Raw genomic sequence first — 22,478 nt, 5'->3', positions numbered from 1 at the left:
TCGGCCTGGAATCTAAGTCCTAGAATAATATCGTAAACCTATTATTAAAATATATCTCTTTTATCACCAAGAAGATCAATGGTATATTATTAATTTGGCATAGCGAAAGTATTACGATAGGCTGAATTTTAGAATTTTTGACCAACTTGGTTTCATGAAAATTTAACTCGTCAGTTTAAGGTGCACCATAAATTGACGAGTTAATTAACTCGTAAGATTAAGGTGCACCATAAATTGACGAGTTAATTAACTCGTAAGATTATGGTGCACCATAAATTGACGAGTTAATTAACTCGTAAGATTAAGGTGCACCATAAATTGACGAGTTAAATTATCTACTCGTGACGTCATAATTTCCCAATGATGACGTCACATTTAGCGTAACTCGTGTTTTTTGTAACTCGTGTTTTTTAACTCGTGTTTTTTAACTCGTGTTTTCCGAGCCTCATGTATAACATCAAAACAACATGCCCAAACAGACAGTCCAATTCACGCTGAAAGGTTTTTCTCAGAAAACATGACAAGAATACCGAATGTTCGTGAGGGAAGGTCCCCTGTCAAGATGAGAGATGGGATGCTTTCATGAGCATAATGACCAAGATATTTTCCTCCTCGTTTATGTTTCGAGTCACGAGGTCTTTGTGAAAAAATGTTGATTAGATCAGCATAATGATCATGTACATCAAGCGTACTTGGAAATAAAAATGGAATCAGTCATCAGTCATAATTTCTGTTTTTATAATGAAATTGATATGCAGTCAATTTGGGTGCATTTCATGAATTTCTTTTTTATAAGAAAACTCAGGACTTACTGATATATACCGTGAGTGAACAGTTATAAACGACATTTTAAATTAAATCTCATTAAAGATTGATTTAGAATCAAAACATTTTTGACAAGGTGCATAGAATAGGGAGTTAATTTTCTAAAGAGATCTACTCCAAATTGAAGGCCGAATTCTCTAACTTAAAAGCTGTGTAAGTGGCTCCAAATGCTAGTTTTCAGATACAATTCTTATGTTCTTTTGACGGTACATAAAGGAAGATGGTTACGACACTAAGCAACAGGAGAAATACGGACATATCAATAACTTCCCGTTCATCAAAATGACTCAAAAATACGGAACTATTTTGTTTTCATCCATCAGACAACGAAAGAGCGAAAGGAGGAAAATAACCAAAAGACATAACGTCTAATAACTCGAATGTTGTTTGGCCGGGCCAGGCGTTGTTGTGTTGTCAATGTTGTGTAAAAATGTAGAAATGAGCGCCTTTTTTGCACCGAGGAAGTACCCTCCTTAAAGATCAATATCAATTTTACTTTCTCAGACAAAGATTTTGCAACCGCTCATTAAAATGGGTGGACATTTGCTCACTTGAAACGATTACATATTTCCAAAACTGTTAATTAGAACTCGTTTACTCAAGTCTTTTCAAAAGTCGACAAAAATTGATAAAAAAAGAGTGAAATGTGAATGATAGAAATTTCTTTTGTTGACATTCAACCTTCAAGAGATGATTTTCTAGTAAAACTACTTTGTTGACAGTCAGTGGAAAACCCTTATAATTATCGTTCAAAAAATTTTTTTTTGATGAATGAAATTGGCAGGATAGGAGAGCTATTAGCTTTATTATAGAGAAGAAACCGCTAAACAGAGTAATAACGAAAAGCCCCTGAATGGCGAGCGAAAAAGGGTTTGAAACTGTGTTTCTATAATATACATTTCGCAGTGCCCAAAGTAAAGCACAAAATGGTGCAGCAGTGGCTCCTATATGGGATAATACAGTAGTTGGAAAGGGGTTTAAAGTTATTTCTTTATGAGTTCAAGGAATACACTGTTTTTGTTAGATCCAGTTAATATTTGATGAAAATCGACTAAGAGAGAGTTTCTAATTTGAATTTTTTAGAGCTTTTTACTGTGCTTTGACCATTTTGACCCTTAATTTGTGTAAATAAAGTCATTTCAGGTTCAGCAGTGTTCTAATTTTTGAGCCTCATTATTTTTATAAAATTGATCGAATAAAAAAAGTGCAGAATTGAAAGAATGGAGAAGTGGTTTCGATTGTTCATTGGTGCAGTCCTCATTATACCCTCCTGTGTTACAGAGAACACTCGATATTGTTGAAGCTGCCTCCTGTGTTGAAACTGCCAGGGATTAGAACACAGTAAGGCTAGGGAGAGAACAAATAGAGGAAAGACTAAGAAACAGAGTAAAATAGAGAGAATCGTTATATGGTTTTCTTTTTATTTTATGTTTTTGCACAAGAAAAAAGCTCGTTAACAGCACTGCACGACTTCTAATTCATCTGATTCAAACAAGAAAAAGAAAAGATCAAAGGGAAGAAAAAATTTCTTGATTGATGGTTTAATAAACAGGGGAAATTACATACTACGGATAGGATTTAGAAACCCTCCACGTGGTCATATAAACCACGTGGTGTGATATTTCCTAAAACATCAGAATTTCCTCGCAACTCATATAAGAACAATTCTATAAGAACAACACATAGCGAGGCTCAAAAGGGGCTCAAAAGCGCAAAAAATATAAGAACAAACCTTGAAGGCCTGGAATGACTGACCTTTATAAACAAATTGAGGGTTGAAAGTAAAAATAAAGCATGACGACCAAAATACCATAATTTTGCTCTTGAAAAACGTATATGCGCAATTAAGGCTCAAAACGAAAATAAGCCAACGAAATAAGAAAAGCGCCAAGACTAGACAAAGAATTTTCAGATTCTTACAAAAAGAGAGTGTATTCCTGATTTATGTGGTGTAAGAGCCAGAAGACCAGAAATCAAAATAATAATATTTTAAAAGTTATATAAATACAACGACTGAGAAGAAAAAATAAGCCTAGCTTTTCTTTTCTAATATTTTGCTTGCCAACAATAATTTATGAGTATATCGGTTAAAAAGTAAACCGTCGACCGGTTAAAATGGGAGGGTAATGAAAACAAGACAAGAGGGACATAAGAAGAAGCAAGGTTTACTTATTAAACATTTCACTTGGTGAGAAAAAGACCGACAAGAGAAACCCGTACAAAAATCGATTTTTATCATAAGAAAAAAAAACACACGCAAGTCAGTGGGCGGGGTGCCTATTTATGGATACTGTATTCACCTTGACAGTCAAAATCTCCAAAGTAAGAAAAGGAAAATGACGTAACTTCGGATGACTGGTCGAGAGGGAAAAACAGTGAAGACCTTTAAGTAAGAGTCTCTTAATTGCATGATGATAATGCTTTGAGAGTTGTTAGGCTTGGAAACTTTAAGTGGGATGGGTTTCCCATGGGTTTAAAAATAACAATACTTTTATACAGGAACTGGCATGTGAAACAATATAATCGATGTACAGGAATAGAATAATATTATGCCACCAAATATCAAGTATTGACATATAAGGAATGAAACTCAACAGAACAGGAATTTCGTAATCAACAACAAGTTTTTTGTTGAGAAGGGTGCATAGGCATGACTTGATTGACAACTTTGTTTATGTCACATGATCAAAACATTATAAGAATAAACAAGGAAACAGGAAATAATCAGGTCGACATCAGGAAGGGTAATTTCCTCGACTATGAAATCAGCATATGTTGTCTATCTACATGATATGGTTATGATAAGTTCATGACTCCTTAAATGTAACAAAAAATTCACATCAAAACCTAAGTAGGCACGTTATTGGAAAACCAATCAATCTCTCATAATAACAAATAAAACTGATAAACAAACACACAGAGACCTCTCTCCAAGATGGATTACAATGAGCGTACATTGTTTACACATTATGAAGTATGTGAGCGAATAAGAGCTAGATAAGGATCTGTGCATTCATGCAATGTTTGTGAGTGTAAAATGACCACACATGTGTATAGAAAAGACATCCTTCATCGCACGTACAATTAGACAGAACACGTCTGCAAAAGATAAGTTTCAGCGTTTTACAATAAAAATCTTCGAAAAATTGATAGCCTCCTCTGATGAGACAGTTCGTATAACATTTCCAAGCATCATGGAAACCATATATGGAACAGGAAGGCTTTCGTGGATGAGAAGACCTACTGATGAGTAAGGTTGGAAGGCTTAAGAATCTGAAACGGTCTACTAAAGGACGGAGATGGAAAGTATGCGAGATTACATCATCACATTTCATCACAATGACGAAATCCTTCCCAAACCCAGTCGTCAAACTCACAAACATTGATAATCTGTGAGAGAAAGAGAAGGGATGTTTTCAATATGGCGTCCGTTATGCGTGCGTGACATTTTTAATCCCCTCAATGAAAACGATGAAATGATACAAATCAAACTATTTTATTGATTGACCAAATTACAAAACTTGATCATGCAATACCAATCTAACAGTAGAGAAACTTATACAAGAACATATAATAACCAGAATTTCATAAACCGTTTTCGAAAACAAAATTGATAATTATACAACATTCGATTTAAGCCTGATCGAACGGGCGTCAAAATGTTTCTTAAGGCTTATAACATGGGCTATAACAACTAATATGTAACTTGTAGCGGATATCGCATGGGAATGGAACCGCCTCACATGGCGCAAATTAAAATCTACAAATAACGCAAGGAGGAAAATGAAAGCGGAGATTGGGCTAGACTTTTGAAATGATTCATGTGAAAGAAAAATAATCGCACATGGTACTAAACATAGCTAGCCTGTATATAGCATTCTTTAACAAGCTGAATCTATACGAGGTATAGGAGCTTGAAGTGGAGTAAAAGTGAAACCATGATTGAAAGGTCATTAGATAAATTTCCACAAAGATTCATTCCAGCTCTTTCTAGTCAGTGAGTAGTCTCGATTTTTAGAGTCTTATTTGACGGGGGTGGTCTTGAATTTCTTCCACAAAACAGTGTTATGGTGCATTCTGGCTTGTATGATACCACCTGGACTGAAGAAAATTTTGTTTGGTCTCAAATAGCAAAAAGACAGAAATCTGCAACAAATTCATTCGAGAGAAGGTCACCCAGAATAATAAAATTTGAGATTATAGAGGTTTTCACAGATCACAACAATTTGTAACCATTAAGATAACATCATAAGAGGGTTGCTGTCTAGACAGTCGATAAAATACATTTTTTGGATTTGATTTCATCAAAATTAGAAAAGTTATAAAGTTTGATAACGTGAATTTTCAATAAATTCTCGATATTATCACTAAACTTGGCTATGTAGAAACCACAAAAGATATAACAAGTCCAAGTAGAAATGAATATTTCTTTCTTTATTGAAACATTTGATATGTTGATAACTTCTTTTAAAGTTGCCAAAAAAGTTAATTTGATATGTGAGATATATAAGACTGTCTTAGTTTGCATAGAAATATTTTTCATCTAGGTCATTTGATTGATGAGAGAATTAAACATGTTTTTGGAAAAGGGTTTTAAGCTTCAATTGGATTGGATTAAAACATTCTTTCGGTCACTTAACTGCCAGATCTTTTCAAATTTCTTATGAATTTACAAAAAGAAAAATCAATCAATCGATCAATCAATCAATCAATCAATCAATCAATCAATCAATCAATCAATCAATCAATCAATCAATCAATCAATCAATCAATCAATCAATCAATCAATCAATCAATCAATCAATCCTAATGCCTAACCAAAATCAATAACTATTTTCTAGAGTGATTCGATAGGGAAATTTTGTGCAGCAAAATGTCCTCTACATTTATACCCCCCTTGACTTCTCATTGAAAGACCTTGAGTTGTCCACGTTGAGCTGAGGAATGCATCAAGCTGTCAGAGGGCATCAAAGTCGTTAATGAACATGCACTTAAAGCAATGACTAAAAGAAATTAAACAAGAACCATTTATCTGAGATTAGATAAGCTGCTTAATAATTGCAGTCATTAAAAATAGTTTACTGTTCTTTTAGTAAAGGAATCTGAGCATTGTTAAGTAGTGATTCCCCATAATTCGAATACCTCACCCCCTACCAAGTGGATCATCATGTGACTTTTGGAATGATGTGATACATAAAAGTTTAGAAAGATGCTGGCAATGAAAGATGACTTTTCTTTCGTGTTCTTAATGGAGGTACATGGTGAGTTTTTGTACTCGTGCTGGTTAGTTATGGTGGGTGGTTATAATTGACATGGGAGCTATCCAACTTGTATCTATCAACTGAATCAATCTCTCATGAAGAAAACAAGCTGAGCATATCTATACAGGATAGATGAAGCATGATGGAATGAACATAAAGATTGAATTCCTTTGAATAATACATGTCTCCTGTCACACTCAGACGGGATGTAACAAAAAAGATGAATAAAAAAATAGTTTCGTATCACCATGAAAATAGCTTGAGTTTTATATAAAGATTGTTTTGGTCAAGGAAATTTGGAAGTTTGATAACACCAGGATAACAGCACGACAAAAGAATCAACCTGATTTGTACTTATTCGCAGAAAAAGTTGTCTCTGCGAGGAAGTGGCATTTGAAAGAAATTGCGTTCTATTGATTAGATATTCCTACTCCGTCAGAGTGTTGAAAAAAGTAATTTTTTGTCGAATATCTAAATTCGAAATACATAAAATTTTATAAAAATGTACTAAATGCCTTTGAAGGGAAAGCTCTATTATTTTACTTTTTGACTTAAGATCACAAAGATTATTACGATTGTTATTTTGTATCAAAATGAACTGAATGAAAAGGCAAAGAAATATTTCATTCCAAAATAAATAGACACGAGAAAATGAGGGAGAAAGTCAAAGGTAGCATTAAAAGAGGCCCCCCCCAGCGGACCCAAATTTCACGCATTCACGCAAAAAATTTTCGCAATTCACGCATTCACGCAAGTTTTTCTCGAAATTCACGCAAACCAAATTTTTTGGGAAATCGGGGAAATTTTCGGAAAAATCGGGGAAAATGTCAAAAAATAGAGGTCTTGCACATTTCGCTAAGTTACGTAATTTACGTAATTTCCGCCATTATGGAGTAAAACGTTCGATTTGCATAAAAAAGTATGACTTTACTGGATATATTATTCGACCGGATCTGGTCATGCACTTGAGGAAAACTTAACTCAGTAGTGATTTTTTCCTGTAGACCTGACTATAAAACACCGTGCTTGATAGCGTCATAAAAAGCCCCCACAAATAGAAAGCGTTACGTAATTTTTCAACTTTAATCACATGCCATCACGCAAAATATTTGATTCTTCTAACTTGTCACGATCGTTTAGAAAAGGTGAAGCTTCTGCAGTTAACGGATCGCGATAGTAAGTGAAAAGATATGCGCCGCAGGCGAATTTTTGTACAAAAAATAGCTTAAACATTATCAAAAATAGGTCAAACAAACTCGAGTATGACACCATGATGCTTGGCTCAGGGGTAAGGAGGCACAACCATGGTTTACGCAGAGAGGAAATTTTTGCATTTCTGCCACTCGCGTTTGGCTAAAAACACCATTGAAAAAGAATGTAGTCTAAATTCGTTAGAGGCAAGGTACGATCGCTTGATAGCTTGTAAAATGAGGTAAAAGAATGAACATTTGTTGCGAGCGAAGCCATCAAAAAAATTTAAAAAGAAAGGTTTTAATCTGAGCTCGCGAATTAATTTCCTAACGTGGAGGGGCCGAAAACATAGTGACTAAGGAGGCGCAACCATGTTTTGCGCCGACAGGAGAAAATTTCTATTTTAACCCTCTGATGTGCTTGAATACGACTCCATTTCAGACTAATTTTGCCAAGAAATCAGGTTATCGAAAGTCTACATCATGGGTAAAAATTTCTTTAAAATAAGTTTCTTTTTATTTGCAAAAACGTGGTGAAGTCATGACCGCCTCCTGCCCCCAGTGGCTTTGGCCCTGGCTGGCCCTGGCCCTGGATCACTCGTCATGCATAACCATGGTTTTATCTTAAACAAACACTTTCAAGGGGGCAAATTAGAGTTATTTAAGATTTGAGGGCCAATACATGTTTGGCCCGAGCGAAAAAATCTGGAAATTTAAGGTGTCTAGATTGCAAGAAAGCGCATCTAAATCATGAATCGTTTTATAAAATAGAGAATTTGAAAGTTGCTGATTTTTTTGTGCACTTTCACCTGCCATCCTTTGAATTTGGGATAGGTGCGCACCTTGGAGTTTTCTACAAACTGTAAAAAGGAAAAATTAACGCGCTCACGCAAAAAACAGGGCAGATTCACGCATTCACGCAATAGAAATATGGATTTTCACGTTCACGCAAGTTTTTTCAATTCACGCATTCACGCATTTTTTTTTCGATTTTCACGCATTCACGCAACCAAAAAAGCCCATTCACGCATTCACGGAAACCGCTGGGGGGCCCCTTAAAAGGGAAACGAAAAAAGGGAAGGAAAAGGACATTCAGTGAGCGCTTGAGATTTGGTCTGATAAATAGACGATCGACTACGTGTACACGTACACAATTCAAAATGGCGGTCTAAAATGTGCAAAATGGCTTTCGCAGCTTAAAAACATGAAAGATCAAAAAGAGATTAATGTGGATGTGCAGTTGAGATATTCAAGAAAGCTTTCCCTTTTAAACCTATCACTCTTAACTCTTTTTATGACCTAAACTTTTTCAGCCTCCTTGGCAGTGTCAAGAAGTAAAAAATATCATTAATTCTCCTCGTCAAATCCGTTTATCTCTATATCACTTATATTTTTTAAATTGGTTAAAAAGCAAGAAGCATTTTATGAGGCCACCAAAGTCAAAGCCGAGTAACCGCCAAAAATATGGAAGCGCCAAAATGAAAGGGATACTTTAACACCAACCGACATAAGACGCGAAATCTATACAAGTTATCAGATACACATTATCACCTACAAAAACTTGCAAAGACAAGTAACAGTTTACAATATGCAAGTTCACATAGGAAAGTTTAGGAAAAGAGGGTTCTTTAACAACAACAAGTACTAAATGAAGGAGGTAGAAAAACCACGAACGAAACTGATCCACTTGACACATCGTAAGCGATCTCAGAGAGATTACAAAATCGTTTACAAACAAACTTGTAAACAATTTAAAAAGGGGTCAGAAAGAGTAATCCCAACTAAAGGATATACACAGTCGAGGCTGATTAGTGTAAGCACGTCCAGAGCCAGTGAGCTAGCTAAAAAGTATCAGTCGGGATAACCAAACGACAAGTCGTATATTTAAACCAAAATTTAGGGAAAGAAATGACGATTGTAAGATGCCTTGATTTCACAAAAAGACGACGTTGTTACTCATGATCGTCAGTGGAACCTCTAATTAGCGGACACCATCGGGGAGACATGTTAGTGTCCGCCTTTTAGAAACTTATAAGATATATGGTGGAACCTCTAATTAGCGGACACCATCGGGGAGACAGGTTTGTGTCCGCTAATTGGAAGTGTCCGCCTTTTAGAAACTTATAAGATATACAGTGGAACCTCTAATAAGCGGACACCATCGGGGAGACATGTTAGTGTCAGGTGTTTTAGAGACTTTTGATTAGTGGGCTCAGATTTCAGAATTGCTTTTTGGATACTATAAGGTTCTCAAACAAACTTGTAAACAACTTAATAAGGGGTCAGAAGGAGTAATCCCAACTAAAGGATATACACAGTCGAGACAGTGCGAAAGAGAGACCTGAATAGTGCTGAGAATTGTCGTGCTGTTTTCCTGGTGTTTTAAAACTTCCAAATTTCCTTGACCAAAACGATTCAAGGATTTTTCAAGGATTCCATGATAGAACTTCCATTGATCCTGTTTGAAAAATAGACTTTTTGATTCAGGGACAATACTGTTACAAGGGAAATATGCACTCACAATATATCACAAAACCAAAAGATCTAAGCTTTTTGACTTCGTAGAAATTTTCCAAGTACACGAAAATGGAGACGTTACATAAATCATCACGTGGAAAACAAGAGAGAAAGTTGTTTGTTTGGAAAAAGATAATCAAAAACGAAACATCTGATAAGAAGACAGGAACATGTAAAATCCAAAAAGTTAATTCTCTTAAAGAGGAGTTGAGAGATAAAAAGAACCTGATTAATGTCAAATTTCCTTTTTCCAACATGATCATCATGTTCGCATTATTACTCTATACTGCATCTGTACAAAAGCTGAAAAATAAATGAAAGATAAGACGTTAGTAAAAAAATGTAACCAATATAAAATTTATCCAAAATAGTTTTCCTCTTCTCTAAATGCGTATATACAAAAGCTTAACTAAGGAACCCGAAGTGAATCCAACACAAATTTGTCTAAAAATGTTTAAGCAAAACACGAAAATAGTATAAAACAGTGTTGTGGAGCAAGCTTACTTTCAATGATACAACGTAACCTTCGATGCGTGCTGAGCTAAAAGTAGTCCACGCCCACGCCCCCTACTTCGGGGTGGGCCATTATTATTACTCAGAGGGCGCGTATTGTTCTGTTTCTGCTTCATCGTATTAGTCAATGGTGAGAAAATTTCCCGTTGCAAACTTGCCGCCCATTCGAGTTGGGCTTCTTTTTTAGCGTTTGGAGATTGAGGGACGTTCAGCGGGGCGACTCTTTGGCGTTCCTCCGGCGGTGGCGGGTTGGTGTGCAGTTGTACACAATGCAAATCAATATCTCGTTGAATGTCCGCAAATGTAATTCCTGTGTACGAATTCTCAAATTCGTTGATGAAATCTTTTTCTTTGATTTGGGACGTGTCTACGAAAATGGGGTCCAGGACTTTTTTAGGTTTTTCATCAGGGATTTGGCCCCGGGTATTTTCAGTGGACGGTGATTGTGAGAGTGTTTCATTCCAGGGCTAAAAGATAAGAAAACAATGTTTCGTTAGTTCATAATTACTGGTAATTTTCCGAGCATCAGCAGATACGGCAGTGTCCTGCAGTCATTGACAAAACCTATCACACAAAGCACAAAAATGAGCATTCCCCCTCTTCCCCCAAACAATGTTGTAGGAGCGGGCTAAGGACCGGCCAAGCGGTACTTATATCCCACCAACATTGTTTGGAGGGGAGGGGGAGGTTATTGCAATGTATCTAAATTTGACCACTGGAAATGTGCTATAATATGTTGGCAACGATTGTGGTTGCTTTTCCTGTTTAAAGTCTGTTGTTTCAAGCCTCGCCAAGCTAGGGAAGTTTAAGTCTTAAACCTTATAGTGAGGTGACGTATTCAGGTCAACAGAATCACGTCGTTATTCCAGCGCGAACGTGAAGTCTCACAATATCACTGGAACAGTTCAAAATAGAATTCATCAGCAAAAAGAAGGCTGGCGAGTAACATGTCTATTGTAGAATTTCGTCATAATTTGAGACGTTGAACCGAAATTCTCATATCATGTAAGCTGATAAAATAAAAGTCGACCATATTTACAGGAAAGGGGAGTTAGTTTTCACAGATTTTGAGAAGACACTACGCAGAGAGAGAGAGGAGAGTTGCCTTGAATAAATAATCGTAGAAATCGACATGATTAATCACACAGGAACGTCAAAAAGAAGCTAGTCCAGCTCCCCTATTTTTGTGTAGCTTTTGCAAAATCTCTTAATATAATTTCGTTATCACGATAAAAAACAGTCGTCAAAAAAAGATATGTTTTGAATTTGTAAGGCTGGAGCAAACTAAAACAATGTCAGTGTTTGTGTACCGCGATTTGATGTTAGACTATAAAGAGCTATGTTTAGGTTCTACTGTATTTTGACACAGCTATGACAAGATAAATTTGTATGATCAAATTCGAATCATCCAAACTATTTTAATCCAGTGAACGTGTTGGCTTTACTCTGTAAGCGAATAAAAAAATACAAACAAGAATCCTTAATTTTTTCCTCTCTTTAACTCATAAAGCATACAAAAATTGAAGGGGTGACGGAAAGGCATACAATTTCATACAACTTTTGCCGAAGTCTCCAAGGTCTAGACAATTCCAAAAAAATATCTTCAAGAAGCGGCTGTCAACGAAGAGGAGGATAAATCTGGCGAGTCTAACCCGGACATGACAGTATGTTAACCTGTATATTTGTAAACAAAATCTTGGAGTGCAAAAATGAGCTGATGTAGCTATAATAGCTTTGCAAAAACTCAATTTCAAAATCAGATAAACTTAAACGTGCAAATCAAAAGCCTTGATAAGTTTAATGGGGATTGACGTTTAAGTTCAATTATCAAGAAATCGATGCGATAGGATAATGACTACTGTCAATACCAATATGTTGGAAAAACACAAGACTTAATAATTAGAAGGTGATAGCGTCTGTCAAAAAAGCTTGGGAGGTTGAAGAGATAAACATTTGGTTTGAAGGTGATAAGAGAGTGAATGATAAGAACGAGTAATCACGTCTGTCGAGACACAAGATCAGATATCGAATGCCATTTGACACGTGATTCGTCAAGTCAAAAGTATGAAAAAAGGCGCTCAATTTTCAAAAATGTAGTCGTAGTTATTTCTAGGGATGATATTTCTTTCAAAGAGTATGTACGAAGGTAACACTAAGAAGGTAATTTTATAGCACAATTGAGCGAGAATGTTGCTGGAATGATTTTTTCAATATGTATAAAATAAATCGCTAGCTCATCCATTTTGGCTGATGATAAGGAAAATTTTGCACCTCGTCAAGTAGAGGACAAATAGTTTACACTAAAAAGCAAAGTAACGAATTTATATATAGAAAAAATAATTTTTCAGTCTTTGCAAAAAACTACAAGATTTAGCGCTTTGGTGTGACCTAACAGTTAACAAGAGAAAAACATAATAAAATTATAGACCAAATTCATGACCGCTATTCAGTTCAATGTAGGTACATCTTTCATAGGTTCAGGGAGAGCCCCCCCCCCCTAAAAAACTTAACTAAATAATATCAGGTGGCCCATCAATATCCCAGATCTTTTAAATATAATTTAACCTTATTGTGCAGTAAAAACAATAAAAGTTTAAAAAGTTTTGAATCGGAAAAAAGGATTGACTTTTTTGTTTTGTTTGTTTCTGCTTAAAAATAATAATTTGCAATAAAAGATTATTCCTTCATTTATTTTTTGAGGGTGAAATTATTTTGATTTTTAATTTAGGGGAACTATCAGTAACAACACACTGGGAAACCAAAAGAAAGGTTTCTATACATTCACCACAAGAAGCCAAATAACATATAAAGACTTTGGAAAACATGAATAGCAAAAACACCACAGGGCGAACCATTTTCATTTTCAATACTAATAAAAAAGGGGCAAAATCTGTGAATCATAAGGGGGCAAAAAAAATATTAATTAATTTTTCGAGGTGAGAGAAAAGTAATGTTTTGTATTTGTGTTGCTATGGGAATAAGAAGGAGAAGAGGGGCAAATAACCTTAATAATTTATGCAAAAAAAGAACGTAGAAAACAAAAGAGCTTCTTACGAACAATCTGTGCCCCCATAAGCTCTCAAAGAAAACCCCTAAAAAAATCGATAACAGATAACGAGTGACGTCATGAGAAATTTAAGCCTGAGATAAGGCGACAAGAAACGGAGTACTGAATGTAGTCTACATAGCTCTCTCAGTCTATTAAGTCTTTTCAAAATGGTGGGACCTCTCCATCAAATCACATAAGCGGAAAAACAAAATCTCTTGAAATCGGCTTACAGGGTAAATGTTTGGTGAGGAATTAACCGTAGTAAATAGCAATCAAAAGAAAAGCCCAATTTTGGAAAACAACAAAGATAATGATGAATAGCAGCTTTACAGGAGAAAGAAGTTCGTCGCACAAAAACACAGTCGAAAACATAAACAGAACAGAATCAACAAGCAAACAACGAATATAAAGAAATATTAATCAACAAATAAAAAGATGTCTTAAATTTCGCAGTCTCTTGGTAGCAAGATTTTCATTAGAGAGCTCGATGAGCTTTCAGTTGTGAAGTGAATAAACTAATAATTCTTCTTCTAATTTGAAAGAAGTTGATTTTCCTGCAATTTTAAAAGGGTAATTTTTAAGGTTAAAAATGTACGGGACCGAAATGATCAGAAATGCGAAAACAACTGAAAAAGGAAACGATTTCTCAAACTTCAATACAAATCGCCGGGCATTTTACAGGCTTTCTACGTCACGAATATTATTCAAATTTTACTTGGCTCTCCTCTGCATTCGTGAGGAGCTCGATCGACTTTGCAAGTGGTCCCTGCATCGTACAACTTATACAACAACAAGACAAATAAACAAAGTACTCTTTGTTTAAAAGAAAACCGACCCTTTCATGTATGCCGACCCGTCATGTAAAACAAAAAGAACGTCGAAATAAATGTATGTGCCATAACCACCAACTAATCAAAAAACGATTTCAAGAGAAAGCTATTCGAGTTTTTCAGTAGAACTTAATGGTTGAGTGTTTAAGTGAGACCGTTTACCCCGTCAATTAAAAGTAGCTTTGACATGTGTAATTTGACCTCAAGTGTCGTTTGAATTCAACCGTTTCCGCTTAACCATAAATTAAATAGCAAAAAGCTTGCGGTTTCATCTCAAACGGAACTGAATGGGCGCCATCATGCTTTCACGTGGCCGAACTTAAAACAAATGTCAAGAGAGATTGTTGACAGCAGAATTGAAAGTGTAACTCAAAACAATACTCCTCTAATCAAAGTTGGGCGAACCCACAAGAATCAGATAAAAGAACACAACAAAACTGAGTTTGAAACTTTCAGGGCAGCATGGGTTAGAGGCAACGAACGCAACGGAACATTGTCCCTATTAGTCTACACAATAGACAGCTCCAGGCATTTAGTTTAACGCTCGAAACAAAGGAAGTTAATGCCGTAGCCTATGTTCCTATGAGACCAGGAACAACAACAACAGGGTAACCAAAACGAAATAAATTACTACGCCAAGCCTACATGTAAGACTAAAAAATTCCAAGTGCAAGATGCATATAGAGATATATTCGCGCGGTTCCGGTATCGGTTTTCAAAGCTGTCACTATGATGTCATCATTATGCAATCATTAGACGCAGTTATGTAACAGAAGATTTATACTTTATCATCAGCGCATTTACAGTGGACCATACTAATTTAATCTCTACACATATGAATACTTCGTCACAAAAAGACCGATACGATCAGTTTTTTATCCAAGTGTTGAACAGTCTTCACTCTTAATGCAATAATATCCATCCCAGAATCTTTGGTCGCTCATACAAAGATAAATTAGGCCGGTCGATATACATAACACGGGTTTTGAACAAGATCAGTATGAAAATGAAGGTTCTATCTAAAATGGCATATCCTATTCATAACTTTAATCAAGCAGTCATGATGAATGAAGATTAACAACAAAACTTACAAAAATCTTCTTGAATAGTGGTCGTACGTGCTGTTGAGTCAGCTGGAACTTGTATTGCTGTAAAAAGCTGTTGGACGTGTTGGGAAAGATTTCCATACCGTCATAGTGACTGGGCAATGTTAAGTCTCTGAGCATTGGACATGATAATGAGAGATATTTGACAGCGATTAAGTATCGGTCGGCCTTCCTGTTAGCTCTGGAGATACCGTTCGAGGTGTTTGCACTGGCCACGCCAACAATGTATCGCTTGGAGTCAGGCTCGGTTACACGTAATACTAGGAATTTCTTCGCACGTGAGGACGCGGCTAAGTTTTCCATGTTCTTCTTGGAGATTTCTAGTTTCTCATCTCTGAGGGATTGATGCAAGAATCTGATGCATGTATCGCAGAGAAAGATGTCTACAGCTTTGGTTGATTCTAGAATCGAAGTCAGGTTCTGTGCTTCGATTTCGTTCCATGGTCGTGAAGATGGGGTCTTATCGAAATTCAATAGATTCATTAAAGGTGGTAGGGGTCTGTATGGTAGTGTAGAGCTTGGCAATTCAGCTGGGTTCATGTTGTTGTAAGACTTGTTGAAGATTCTTTTCTGTTGTTGCGTTTTGGTGAACCTTGGAGGAGGTGCATAGCCATTTGTTGATTTGTTGGGTTGAAAGAAATGCTGTTTGGTTGGGGTTCCTGGTGATTTGATATTCTTTGGTGATTTCGATGTCGGTGATAAGGAATTCTTTAATTTTGTTCGCGGCTGGTTTTGAAGATTTAGTCTGGGTGGGATTTCTTTAACTTTATTTGAAGCTGACCTGTCATCATGGGTTGTTTTATCGAATGTTATGGTTTTTTGGGTGAAAGATTTTGACGGTGGCCTTACAGGACTTCTTGTCGTGCATTTACGTCTAGGTGCGTCAGGATCCCAGGGCTTAAAAAGAAAGCGGTTTAGAAAAGATTGTAATTTTTATGCGCGAATCTTTCTTAATAAAAACTTTCGTGAACTGTATGCTTATTTTACCATGATTGGCCTTGAAAGATGTCAACGTGTGTTCTGGGTCACAATTGATTCTCTTCTTTTTTAACGAGAATGCATTATACTGAGAAGAAAACATGCGTTTCTAAGTTCATTACTTAAAAGTAAATATAGTTTGTGTCGATACATCAAAGCATGCACAAACACTGCAGATTTTAATATGACTCTGTATGACTTTATGATACATTGGACAGAAACTGCATCATGTTATTGTTTTTTTCTAGGGAGATTTTTGCTAAAGATTGGTGCGGATTACCTGAGAACTTTAACAACGGAAATTCAAAGTTTGAAATGTTAAACTACCCGATTAGCATAATTAGCTACAAAATTAAGGGTTCGAAAAACAAGTTTTGAATTGAGGAGTTAGCGTCTTGTGCATGCAAGTAACACAAGGTTCCTCTGCAGGGGTTTCCTTTGAAAGATGACGTTAACTAAAAAGTAAATGCTCCTTTCAAAACAGTATGAGGATTTTATCTGAGAGAAAAACAAGACAACTAAAGTCCACGCCTTAAGACCGTTAAAGTAAGCTTAGCATAACCTTAAAGAAAAATAACTTTAAGACAGCCCATATTTATAAAAAAAGTCAAGTCTAGCCTTTAAAGGGGAGTGAATGCATGCAATATTCTTGTGTTTTTGCGTGAAAGGAGAGGGTCAACCTTTTGAAATTGGATGTTCCAGACGGATTGACACATGATGACACAATGATTGATAGTTTGTGATTGTTTGATGGATTGGTTTTAAACGACATGGGACAAGATATCACGAGAATGCTATAACATGCTTTAGAGTCAGAATATGAGATTAGTGGAATTTTAACAAAATGCAATGTCAATTCCACGAGGGAAGAGCCTCGTCTGAAAATAATTAACACACGCTCTATGAGACGACCATAAAATGCTCTCCTATTTGGAAAACCACCATTGTGTGAAACAGCTAGAAAACCGCAACAAAAAAACTTTCACTTCGCTTTTAACAAAGATATTTCTTCATTAAAAGGGGGCGTCAAAATCCCAACTTTTAAGTATTGCCTCCCCAGCTTGCTTGAACTTCGGTCGATCCAACACGCTACTGTACAGGTGTATTGTAAAAAGTGTTTTTCAAAAGAAAAAAAAGTCAAATTTTGTTGGAATGACATTTTCTGAAGCTTCTGTACACAACAGTGACCAGAACATAACCACACAGTAAAATGGTATAGCAGAGAGTAAAATATGACTTTTCACTTACAAAAAGATCATCAAACAGGGGTTGAGCTTTGTGGTGACGTAACGAGAGCTTATACTCATCCAATATGATCCTCAAGTCTTCTTTATGAACAATTTGTTGTCCGTTGACAAACATTTCGTTATCACACCAGGGCGTGTCCACGTATTGGGGCGTGGATAAACACAGGAACGAGCACTTGATTCGATGGCCGTCTTCAACTTTTTCTAGCACCTCAGCCATTCCGATGACCGATTTCTTGGGGCTGTCGGAATTACCGGAGCAGAGTTTTCGGATGATAAGGAAGGTGTTCTTTACTGATGGATCGATATCCTCGAATAAATCAATGTCGATCTCAATCGGCTCGTCTCTAAAATATAATACATACCATAAGGATCTTGATCATCAGTTCAAGAGCACACCCGCAGATTTTTTTTCCGTCAGCGGACACAGACCTGAATTACAATTAGCGGTCGCAGACATGATTTAGCGGCCGAAGACCTGAATTAAAAACCGAAGACTTGATGCAGCGGTCAGATAACTTTTTTTAACGGCCGAAGACCTATAGAAAATGAATTGTGGAAATTTGTTAGAAATCTTTTTTATAAATCTAATCAAGACTATATGATGTTTCAATAGGAAAAAGTATCGAAAACAAATTAGGTTAAAAGATTTTAAACTAAAAAGAATGAAAATTAATGCCAATAACTCGTCTCGAACTACCCATCTTTCGTCTTCGATACCACTGCACTAACCACTGGACCATCGCAACTGATGCTTTGCCGAATGGTTCAAGCTAGTTTAACTGACCCGTACTTAAGGAAAGTGTTTATTACCGCAATAAAACAAAACAAACCTTATAAGGGACTCGTACAAGACACCAATATTAACATCAGCGAAATAATATTCTGAATCCACCCAATCAGTAATCTCATCCAGGTTTTTGTATTCCGTCTTATGCCACGGTTCACTTGATGAGCCGTTCTTGAGATGCGAGGGGTTGAGAGGGAGCATGGATTCTTCTTCAGCCATATCGCACCACGGCACTGGTGGTGAAATGCAAGATGTCCTGTCCTGACGAGGTTAAAATGTATAATCAGAACATGGTCGAGATCTTGGGTCTGTAAACTTTTTATATGGCTCCTGGACCAAACTACCCTGAATTTTTGACTGGATATTGTCCAAAGTCCAGATATTCAATTACTTAAAGGACACCATTCTTTCTCTCATTTATTGGTCCACTGTCGAGCGTGCTAACCATAGTGGCTCAATTTTAGTATTTTAAAATTCACTTGTAAGCCAAATTGTAAAAATGATGAAAAACAACAAGAGTGGAAACTTTGAAATCCCTTAAAACCTACAGCCTACCCTAAAGTTTTTAGCCTTGTTTTTGGGCTAAAACTTGTAACCACGTCTTTAAAAGTCAAAATTTTGAAAAAATGAAAATACGTCCCCCAAAGTTCATCCAAGGATAAAGTGTGCAAAATTTCAGCCAAATCGGATCAACACCAAAAGGTAAGTGTAAAAATAAGCACGCTAAGTTATGTCAGAGTAATCAAGATTATGGTGAAAGGTGCCTTTCCCAAACTTCAGAAAGAATTGAAAGACAGAGCTCTGACTAAGGTAATTCAAATTAAATATAAGATGTGTGATATTACCTGTTCCTCGCTAGTTACTTTGGGTAACGAGAAATTCTTACACCAAGGCTGAAAACGAAAATAAAGGAATGATTGATAGGGTTGGCCATTTTGGTAATATAAACTTGATCAAAACTATGTTGTAGACCAAGAGTGTAGTGGTTAATGCCTAACCAATGAAATATAAAAAAATGAACTTAGCAATAATTCCATGTAGAAGAAATATTTAGGTGTTTTAAGATCACCTTCCAGTTGCTATGACGCTAGAGACAACACGATGACTTGAGAACTATGGGGAACCTGCGATCACAAATTTAACGAAAGAGATTCTTACATAGAATTCAGCAACAAAGGGCAGCACTGCTTTCTTCCTCAGATTGCATATATGTGTCGAAAGAATATCTTTAATCTTGTCAACTTCGTTCATCGCCACTTTGGACAAATCGAAATTCGTTCTGGACAAACTCAAATAGATCACTCTAACGTCTTGATGTGTTTCCAGGGAGCTTATTGTTTCATGTTGATTTAAAATCTTGCCAACACCTATCAAGGTACCAGCATATGCTTCAGGATCTGCAGATGTCTCTTGTAGTAGAATCAGTCTTTCAATATCATTCGAATATGAAAATATGGATCTATACAACGCATTTTGTATGCGAAGTATCCCTTTATTTCTCAGTGAAGTTGCGATATCATGTAAATTGACTTGTTGTCGGAAGAATTTCTTTGGCGATTTATTGAGCAATAAGTCTTCTAGATTCTTGATCTCAATAGCATGCCAATCATCTGAATGTTCTGTCTCTATTCTCAATGGGATATTAACTGGAGCTTTCTTGGTATTTTTAGTTACATCAACATCAGTAGTGGAAGTTTGAGAGCAAGAATGCCATGAAGATTGGTAATCTTTGGCAACAGAAACTTCTTTTTGTAATTGTTCAAAATCTTTTGTTAATGATTTTATTTTTTCTTGCAAATTTTCCATCTGAAATAAATCAAACAACAAAATATTATGCATGGCTGTTATCGAGAAAAAGACGATTGTTTATTAAGACCAATAGAGTCGAAGATAACATAATGAAATCAGTTACTCTTAGGTGCCAAATAAACGGGGGGGGGGGGTTTCGAATAAACGGGGGGGTTGAAAACCCAGAATAAGGTAAATATAGGCTAAAATCAGGCTATTTAGAGCAAAATAAAGGTCCTTCTCTTTGACAGCTGAAAATATTCTTTAAAATTAATAAACAGGGGGGTCCTAATAAGGTCCGGGGTGGTTGGAAAATTTTCGAAAAAATTAACAAGCGGGGGGGGGGGCGTTTATTTGGCACCTAAGAGTAAGTGAAAAAAATGACGATCAAAATTTTCAAACTTTCAATTCTGCAATAGATAAAGATTATACTCAGTTTCTTTTAACAAGAATACTTTTTATAAGAAGTACAAGGCTCACATTTGCAAAATTTTAAAGAATTTCTTAAGAAGTATGCTTGGCCTTAAAATTTGGTCTACCCTATTACACGATTATTACTAGTCATTTTATTAATTCGAATTGAAAAATTTCGTGTTCATAAAAACCCCTTAATTAAAACCAGCCGTGGTGTCCTTGAAAAAGCAAATAAAATTCGTGTTAATTTTTTTGCGTGTTGATTTCAAGGCCGTTGAATACTTGCCTAGTAATATTCGTGTAATAAGGTAGTTTTTTTTTCAGGTGGAATTTTTCAGTTTTGCCATTTCTTATTCAAAATATAAATCAGGCGTAATGTTCGTAATTTTCGGGCTTTTGAAATTTGAAATTATTGGTATTTTGTTTCCATCATCTTTTTCACATGCTTGAGAAAATACTTGAATATAAATATATTTCGACAATTAATTCAAAAAATTTTATTGCAAAATTTAAGAATCACTTAAGATAAAGAATATTTTAAGACTCTAAATTGAAAAAAAATTTAGAATCACCAGACTCACTTCGATATAATTTTTATTAAAAAACTGTCTAGGGGGTTCTTCAGCTTCCAAACATGAATTAAAATGGTCAAGGGATATAAATAACTAGCAGTCAAGCAATTATTACAGTTCGATACAAAATAGCTCCCCTCAATAAAATATAATTTCACAGTCACAATTTTAAATAAAAGTATGGATATAAATGGCGACGACATAGAGAATTGTGAAAGATTGACTAAAGTTGTTATAGCTTCACATCGCGAAATTTATGATAAATCTATGAGTATGTTTTCTTAAATTCCTATGAAATATTTATTAAGATATTAATCGGTAAGGTTGGACAAACACTGACCACTCAATATTATTCATCTCCAGTCTTCCCCAGAGCATCTGCATATTGGAATTGATCAGAATTTTCATATTCACACATGTCCAAAGCAATATCACAACTCTCCCTCACAACTCTTTCGTTATCTTTGCGGTATTTCTCCAACACTTCCAAACATTCTGGTGTTGCTATGGCACCCAGTGCTTCAGCGCATTCATGGCGCACCATACCATGCTCTTCGGTTTTCTGTAGAACTGTTATCAAAGATTTAGTAGAAACTGGATCAGCAATTTGACCCAAAACGAAGGCGATCTCGTGTCTAAACAATGCACTGGTGGCCGAGAAGCCTTTACAAAGACCTTTTATACTTTCAGGTGTTGACATATTTCGTAGAGCAAACATAGCACGGTAACGCTTGAAAAGTGTCTCCTCTTCGTTGAGTAAAGTCTCTACTAATTGATCAATATCATCTCCTTTCATTGGAGGAGCTGGATCTACCGATTGGTACGGATTATCACCTTGGTAACCTTCGTCAGAACCGTGATTGTGAATCCAATCGATTCTATCTAAAGCTAATTGGCAGGTTTCCGCTATCTCTGGTAAAGAGTGTCGAGCATATTTCCGTATCAATGCAATGGCATCTTGTGAACCAATAGCACCAATGGCTTCACCAGCTTCATGGCGAACGATTGGTTCTTGGTTATCATCTTCAAGAACACTCACCAACAATGGAAGTGCTTTCTGGTTTTGCATTTGACCGAGACAATAAGCCAGCTCGTGTTTCAAAAGTGCCGACGAGTCCTTAAATCCTTTTGCTATTTCATCAATACATTTGTCCGATCCAATATTCTTCAATGTAAACAGAGCTCTAAATCTTTCTTTTAACGGTCTATCTACATCCAGAAGAACATTTGATACTTTTTCGATTTGTTCGTCAGATACTTTAAGAGCTGGCATTTTTGTCTCTAATTTTCTTTAATTTTTTTGCTGAAAAAATAAATAAATATCGTAATGAGAAAAATAGTTTAAATCTCAAGCCTTGAATTGAAAGGGAAATAAACAACGCCTCTAAGACGGTTTGA

The 22,478-nt window shown here is 36.0% G+C and overlaps 2 protein-coding genes across 2 annotated transcripts; both read right to left on the bottom strand.

The window, feature by feature from the left end:
• Window positions 1-10,022: 10,022 nt before the first annotated feature.
• Window positions 10,023-20,659, bottom strand: LOC136802293 (uncharacterized). The gene is made up of 8 exons (XM_067059009.1): window positions 20,642-20,659; window positions 19,465-20,112; window positions 19,152-19,199; window positions 18,350-18,567; window positions 17,518-17,863; window positions 15,277-16,188; window positions 10,298-10,773; window positions 10,023-10,096 (listed from the first exon to the last, which is right to left on the bottom strand). Exons 1-7 carry the CDS (start codon window positions 20,657-20,659, stop codon window positions 10,300-10,302), a joined length of 2,664 nt encoding a protein of 887 aa, XP_066915110.1. The 3' UTR covers window positions 10,023-10,096; window positions 10,298-10,299.
• Window positions 20,660-21,166: 507 nt separating this feature from the next.
• LOC136802328 (deoxyhypusine hydroxylase-like) lies at window positions 21,167-22,379 on the bottom strand. The gene has a single exon (XM_067059048.1). It carries the CDS (start codon window positions 22,351-22,353, stop codon window positions 21,430-21,432), a length of 924 nt encoding a protein of 307 aa, XP_066915149.1. The 5' UTR covers window positions 22,354-22,379; the 3' UTR covers window positions 21,167-21,429.
• Window positions 22,380-22,478: the final 99 nt, after the last annotated feature.

This window comes from Clytia hemisphaerica, unplaced genomic scaffold (genome assembly GCF_902728285.1).
Source record: "Clytia hemisphaerica strain Z4C2 unplaced genomic scaffold, Clytia hemisphaerica genome assembly, whole genome shotgun sequence".
NCBI lineage: Eukaryota > Metazoa > Cnidaria > Hydrozoa > Leptothecata > Clytiidae > Clytia > Clytia hemisphaerica.
The sequence above is the reverse complement of the archived record's forward strand: the minus strand, read 5'-3'. Positions and strand labels throughout refer to the sequence as shown.

Excerpts from the sequence above, each read along its gene's own strand:
- LOC136802293 (XM_067059009.1), bottom strand. Across the intron at positions 19,200-19,464 it reads CCTTTGTTGCTGAATTCTAT|CCTTGGTGTAAGAATTTCTC; the intron begins GTAAGAATCTCT and ends TTTCGTTTTCAG. Across the intron at positions 16,189-17,517 it reads CCCTGTTTGATGATCTTTTT|CCCTGGGATCCTGACGCACC; the intron begins GTAAGTGAAAAG and ends TTTCTTTTTAAG.
- LOC136802328 (XM_067059048.1), bottom strand. The coding sequence starts at position 22,353 with ATGCCAGCTCTTAAAGTATCTGACGAACAAATCGAAAAAGTATCAAAT.